The sequence below is a fragment of the Pelophylax lessonae genome, assembly GCF_965119305.1.
Source record: "Pelophylax lessonae genome assembly, chromosome: 13".
Lineage (NCBI taxonomy): Eukaryota > Metazoa > Chordata > Amphibia > Anura > Ranidae > Pelophylax > Pelophylax lessonae.
In genome coordinates this window covers 140768798-140775991 of record NC_138780.1, presented here as the reverse complement: position 1 = coordinate 140775991, position 7194 = coordinate 140768798, and the positions used below count along the sequence as shown (strand labels likewise).

The 7194-nt window shown below is 34.3% G+C and overlaps 1 protein-coding gene across 2 annotated transcripts; it reads right to left on the bottom strand.

The window, feature by feature from the left end:
- Positions 1–256: 256 nt before the first annotated feature.
- Positions 257–6851, bottom strand: OTX2 (orthodenticle homeobox 2). 2 transcript variants are annotated; one of them, XM_082275270.1, is made up of 5 exons: positions 6724–6813; positions 6562–6606; positions 2873–3077; positions 2116–2267; positions 257–1842 (listed from the first exon to the last, which is right to left on the bottom strand). In XM_082275270.1, the coding sequence occupies exons 3-5, from the start codon at positions 2967–2969 to the stop codon at positions 1222–1224; spliced, it is 870 nt and encodes a 289-aa protein (XP_082131396.1). In that variant the 5' UTR covers positions 2970–3077; positions 6562–6606; positions 6724–6813; the 3' UTR covers positions 257–1221. The 2 variants fall into 2 exon arrangements, with proteins under 2 accessions (XP_082131396.1, XP_082131395.1); XM_082275269.1 differs by having other exon boundaries at positions 6562–6851.
- Positions 6852–7194: the final 343 nt, after the last annotated feature.

Here is a 7194-nt window from a genome sequence, read left to right as displayed (position 1 = left end):
ACATGGATAAAAAGAAAACAAAATATAAAATAAATTAAAAAAAAAGATAAAATCTTTACCATTTTAAGAAGTGTATCTGATCTCAACGCACCAGACAAAATGTTTGAGCATGACACCAATTATAAAAGTTACTCAGGTGTTTAAGCGTTGCATACTTCCCCATACCAACAATTAGTTACAGTGCACAATCAAAGAGTAAGACATAACATTGTGCTAGAGCCATTTTAATAGAATCATACATGTTTGCCAGATCCAAAAATGAATAAAAAAAGAGGTCTATGCATCATATATACTTAGGTAGATCTTCCTTCACATAGTCAAGAATAAACGCCAATGATTTTCCATAATCTAATAGGGTTAAATGATAACCAAAGTCTTTGTGTTTTTTAAAGAAACCGATATTTTTTGTCAGCCACAATCCATGCAATTTCAAATTTGATATCCAACTATACCTTGAGGGAACATTTTTAAGAATAAACAAACTTTCTTTTCAGTTCATCCATGGCAAAGACACTCTTTTTGAATGATAAATAGGTTCTTTCTGAACTGGGAATGTTACTTAGAATCTATTGAATCACAGCAGAACTCCTTGTGTTTTGGAGTTCACAGTTGCATATAATACAGGAGATCACAGCATTAAAGTCTAGCACAAATTAAAAAAAAAACACAGATTTACCATTGATAGAAGACACACACTGATTGTCTTTTTAAAAACTACATAATGACTCCTTATAAACATTATTATTATTATTATTTTGTTTTTGTTTCTTTAAATAAAGTAGTGCATCTATGACAATCAGTAACGCACAAATTCACTCAGCCCTGAAATGTTCAGTGCCATCTAGTAGTCACGTGGCCATTCCATTGGTAGACCCAAAAGTTGGCTAACACTGGGCACCGCTCTGGGTGTAGACAAGCCCCTGAGCCTGGACTTAAGTAACTGCCTGAGCTAGAATGGACTTCATTTCAAACTTTTATCCAACACTTTGCTAAAAACTATGGTGATCACAACTGTATCAAGACATAAATAGGTGTCTTTATTTTTTTTTCTCCAAGACTTGAGAAGTTTGTTGAGATCCACTCCAGTACTTGCCAGCAAGGGGATTTGTGGACAAGAAAAACAATGTCTTTTGTGTTCTTTAGCCAAAGACCTGGCGAGGATCTGGACTGTCCAAATGTATTTGTCACCAAGAAAAAGTTCCCCACTTGCTAAAATGGGTTTCACAAAACCTGAAACTTCCAAGAAGAGGTCTGGTCCTTATAATCCAAGCAGTCAGCATTGAAGTTTAGCTTCCAAGAGGCTGTTTGGTCTTTGTAATCCAAGCAATCAGCAGTGGAGTTGAAGCCCAAGCTTGAGGCTCCATAGGCTTGAGTGGACAATGAGGCTGGAGACTGGTTGAGGTGGCTGGTTACTGCATTGGTGCCCATTGGACTAAGTGTAGCACCAGGTGCAGGGAGCTGATGGTGCATAGGGGTCAAATAAGATCCACAGTCCATTCCACCGAAGTAAGACGTTGATCCTGCATATCCTTGGCTGTAGCCTGAAGCCTGGGTATATGTCATGGGATATGATCTCTGCATACAAGAGGAGGATGTTGAAAGAGGATCAGAAAGAGGAGAGATGGAGGCAGGGCTCCAGATAGACACAGGAGCTGTACTACTGGAGATCACTGGCACGGAGGTACTGCATGGAGGGGTGAACTGACCACTGGTACCACTCTCTGAGCTGACCTCTCTGGATGGAGAGGTCTTCTTCTTAGTAGGCCTGACTTTGTTCTGACCTCCATTTTGCTGCTGTTGCTGCTGTTGGCGGCATTTTGCTCGACGATTTTTGAACCAAACCTTCAATCAAAAATAAAGTAATTTCATTAGAGATCACTCCTAGGACCGAGAGACAATTAAACTTTGCACAGCTGTGATGAAATCGTCTATAAGGAAATGTAAGCATTATGCCGCAGGTGACTGAAAATCTTTGCTTTAAAAACTGAACAATGTTTTCACTTTAAAATAGATCACACAGATCATCCTTTGAAAATAACTGGAAATAAATCAAGAAGTGTCTGTGAATCACTAAATTATTAGAACAACTCTAGATAATTGGAAATTTTGTCTCACCTGTACTCGGGACTCTGGTAGATTAATCTTTAAAGCCACCTCCTCTCTCATGAAGATGTCAGGATAACGAGTTTTGGCAAAAAGTGCTTCAAGGACATCAAGCTGTGCCCGGGTGAACGTGGTCCTCTCCCTTCTTTGCTTTCTGGGGGTAGCTGAAGACACAGCAAAGTGTCATTATATAATTATTACTCAATGACATCAGGTTTATTGAACAGCAATTATAAATAAAGAAATTAAAATAAAATAAGTGTAAGATTACATCCAAATTTTTAAAAATAAGTTATATCAGTTATAAATAAACATCATGGAATATAATTAAACAATTTTTAAAGTGACATTTTCTTTTATTATTATTATTTTTACACACTTTAGTGCCTCATTTAATATTAATATTAACAGTTAAATTCACAAATACATTTACTAGTAATACCACTATATATTTAACTGAATTTAAAATTAAAAAAACAATTCATAAATAAAATAGTCAGGGGATAATACATAATAAACACACTCACGGGCCTTAATAAAGAATGTATATTTGAGAAACCCAAACATAAAAATTAAACTAAGTACAGAGGATAGGTGAATTGTTTAAATGCTGGTATTACTGTAGTTAGTAGAGTCTAAATGTGTGATTAAATTGATTACTAAGCCCAACACAGAAAATCTATAACAGTGTGGTGCAAACCTGTTCTAATAACCTCAAAAAGCTGCCTACATAGCTTAGATAACCAGGTTTAGTTAAAGTATTACTTACCAGGATATCCCACGGATGGATGTAACAGATCCATCCCAGAGGTGGTTAGGCTCAGTCCATTGACTGCATAAGGTGGTTGCTTGAGATAAGACATCATGCTAATGTTTTGGCGTGGAGGGCAAACGGCAAAGCAATCCGGAATCGTGGTGAATGGTTGAGGCAGTCTAGGTCTCCTTGGCTCAATCTTCCTTTCAAATCAATTTTTCTACAAGTCAATAGAAATTTGCTGATTAACAGAGAGTACTGGGGGCAGGTCCTTTACCTATGGTGGCTTGTTAGTGTGTGAGGTTCACTAGTCATTTGCTCATGCTCTTAAAGGACTCTGAGACCCCCAGCTGCCCTGTGGACCAAGGGGATGCTGACTAGATAAATGTGTCCTAAAAAAAAAAAAAAAGAGTAACACCCCATGGCCATTCAACACGCCTTCCTGCGAGACAAAACCAGGTGTTGAATTGCTTGCAACGCGCACCCAAGTCTGTCCATTTGCATAAGATTCATTGGCTAACACTCCCTAATTGTCTCAAACAAAACTTGATTGGGGCCATTTGCAGAGACAAAGGACTCCTTGGCTAAATAAATAATGGGTGAAAACAAAAGCTTTTTTTTTACCAGAAACAAAGACACAATTCAGGAAACCAATCTCTGCTCAGTCTGCTTAGCTATTAGAAAACGCATTCATTTTAATTATCCCAGTGCATTTTGTTACAAGCACCGTTTGGGGTAAGCCTGTTTTTTTTCGTGCAGTAGCAACTTTGCAATACACAAATCTAACTTGACCAAGATCAATCTTCTCTGGCAGCCCCAACATTCATGTTCACTTAATTAGTAGATGTCCTAATTAGATTTGGAGGTAAGTGACTGATTTATTGGTGTCCTGAAAAATGTTATTTATACGTGTAAAAAAGACAAAGTCAAACAAACAGCTCTTTAAGTTCCAATTAAAAAACAATCATGGAAAGCAGACATTCTGAACTTGGATGGGTACATAGGGAGAGGCAAGGTATTATCATTATAGCCCAAAATACACAACCTGGATTTTTCTCCTGTTAATGCCTTTAAAAATAAACATTTTCCAGTGCCAAATAAGTAGGACATTTTCTATTTCAAGTGAGCAAGTATATATTTGTGTCATATCATAGCTATGAAGAATCAAAGTAAACTCTAATTAAAGAGATTTTGCATTTTAGGATATTTAAATATTAAAATATCATAGTCTCCAGATTTAAGGTATTTATCAAACTGTATTTCTTTGACAATGTGAATTTCAGATACCATTGACAGAAAATTCTGTTTTAAAATGACATAACTGACAAATTACTTTACAAAGCTTAGTAGCTTAGTAATACACCTGAATTGTGCACATTTATAGATTTATAGTCTAAATGCTATATATATATATATATATATATATATATATATATATATATATATATATATATATATATAGCATTTGGACTATTTATATTTTTAATGTTATTATTTAATTTGAATGCTAATGTATAATTTTATTTTACCCTTCTGCATTTTAAAATACTGCTAAAAATTTTAAAACATTGTTTTTATTTTACTTTGGTCAACATACTAGTGTTACAATTAAATGAAAACAATGCTGTGATGAATTTTCAGCATTTCATAAAAGCTTTAAATAGTGGATATAAGCAAGACATTATGATGAATACGTTTTTACAAAGTAAAAGTAATTTTTTTTAGAACACTCCTATTGTTTTTATTTTATTACTTTTTAGGATGAGTATTAAAATAATATAAACAAGGTAACTAATTGTGTATATATATATATATATATATATATATATATTTATTTAAACTGGAACAAAGACAAGTCCCTTTTTTTTTCCTGATCTACCCCCTCCTATTTAATAAGTTCAGCAAACGGCTGCACAAGAACTATAGTCTGTCGTTATTTCCTCTTAACCAGTTGCTCTACGCCTGCTCAAGTAATAATTGCCTTGCCCAATAATTAATTATAATAAATGTTTTCATGATAAATTAACAAGATAATCTGAGTGGCACAAGTCCCCTAATTACACAACGCCATGCTCAGCCCTGCAAAAGCATTGGTGCTGATTAATTTTCTGCCTGATAGCCATAAAACAAAACACATATACACTAACGGGCCTTTTTGTATAACAAGAAAAAAAAAAATTATAAAAACTCTATAGTGTGAGTACATAGGACTTGACCACTATCAACCAATTATGAAGGGGGACACACAATTATTTTGCTACCGTTGTTTCGATTGTTTCCTTAATTACTGGTAAAAACTATATTACAGTCTATAATTGGTGCAGTCGGTTTTTGTTGTTTTTTCATTACATTGTAGCAGTATAGAAATATTTTTTATTGTTATGCGCAATGTGTACTAACTTTTAACTACATAGATGGATAAAATGAACAGTTATACACAATTTAGAAGCATAAATAATTTAAAACTTAGTATGATGAACTTTAGTGTCTGGACATTTTAGTAACTGAAACTAAAAAAGCTATGAGCTATTCTTGAAAACTATTTCATGGACTTTTTACGCATGCTGCATTTTTTCTTTAAATATTTATAATGAACCAGCTATTTATTCAACCAACACATTTATGTGCATATATATATATAATTATATATATATATATATATATATATATATATATATATATTTGTTTTATTTTTTTTTACATGTTTTAGTTTAATTGTCAATAAACAGGATGTAATTGGTTTTGTGATTATTCTGGCTTCAAAATAAACATTATGCTAACGTAACATTGTAGCACTTTGTGTGTAATTATGTGTTGTTTAATTAACTCACAACATCTGCTGTTGCAGGTAACATCTGTTAGTGATGTACACTCAAATCTATCAATGTTTGTAATAATAATCCATCCAAAATTTGCTACAGGAGTTAAAAAAATGTATGCACTGCACAATAACAAATAAAATAGTTTTGGTACCATTGGACTTTGTCATGAGTTTGCTGCCCCTGGACAAACCTGTTTCTTAGAATGACTTTTCTGGTTCAACCTATTGAACAGAGTCTGGGTAGAAATCTTTTTGTCAATAATTGCAATAATTGAGAGTCCAATATTTTAATTGAATTTATTTTTTCATCAAAATGATCAGTTTGTAATCAAGAGCAATCTACGAATTTTCAACATCCCAGCCTTATTTTTTTAAACATCCCTTGTGCTCCTATAAAAAAAAAAAAATCACCCTTCAATTCACAGTGAATAAAGAGAGAGGGAGAGACGACAGGGGAAGGAACTCCCCGCCTCCCCAATTATCTGGTTAGTACTGTTTGTGTTTTTCCTGAATGAAGACACTGATTTCAGTTTATTTAAAAATAAATGGAGATCCGTTAGCTTAAATGCCTATTCTGTATTGTTTTAGGCACTTTTGGAGATGTTGCATCAAGTCATCGAAATGCATTGTTCACAATGACAAAAGCAACCAGCTATTTATTGTATACATACACAAATTTTGTGTTGGGCTCCTACTGGCCCTATATGAGCTATTCCTTTGTTAATTAAGCTAATGGCTCAACAACTTGCAGCTTGTTGTGTAAAAGCAGCTACCTTTCATTTTGGGATAAGCTTGACTGATAATCAGTACATATAGTCATCAGCACATATAATCAGCATCAATATCATGCTAGTAATAAAAAAAAATGGTTTCAAAGACTTACCTTAGATGATCCTCAAACGATTGGCTAAGGCTGTTGGTCTTTATCCTGAAATTAAATTTAAAACAAGTAGGTTATAGGGAAAAAGTGACTCCTCAGCCTTCCTGGGATGACTAGGAGCAACCTAAGAGCTTAAAGATGTGATATCCCTCTTCAGTCACATACAAAGGGGTAGCAGGAGGAGGATCTTGTGCTAGACTTGCAAAATACTCGAGTCTTGCTTAGAGCTCAAGGTCTGTCCCTCTCTTGTGAACATTTGCAGACAAGGCACCTCACTGGCAACTTTTTGACGCAAACTCTCCAGCCAATGGCAGAAGGGACGTGATTGACACTTCTAAGCCAGAGGGAGAAAAAATTATGGAAGGAAGGGAAAAAAAAAACCACAACGCACAACAGGGGGAGGGAAGCAGGCTACTGTTGCTCCCGAAGGACAATCAGGCAACAAATAACAGCTCCAATGACACTATATATACCAAGCAAGCATTTATGCAACTACTGATTGTGGTTTAAATTTGCATACATACACCTGTGTGCATGTATGTCTATATGCAACGATTGATATATATTTTTATTTATATAGAAATATATATATATATATATATATATATATATATATATATATATATATATATATAT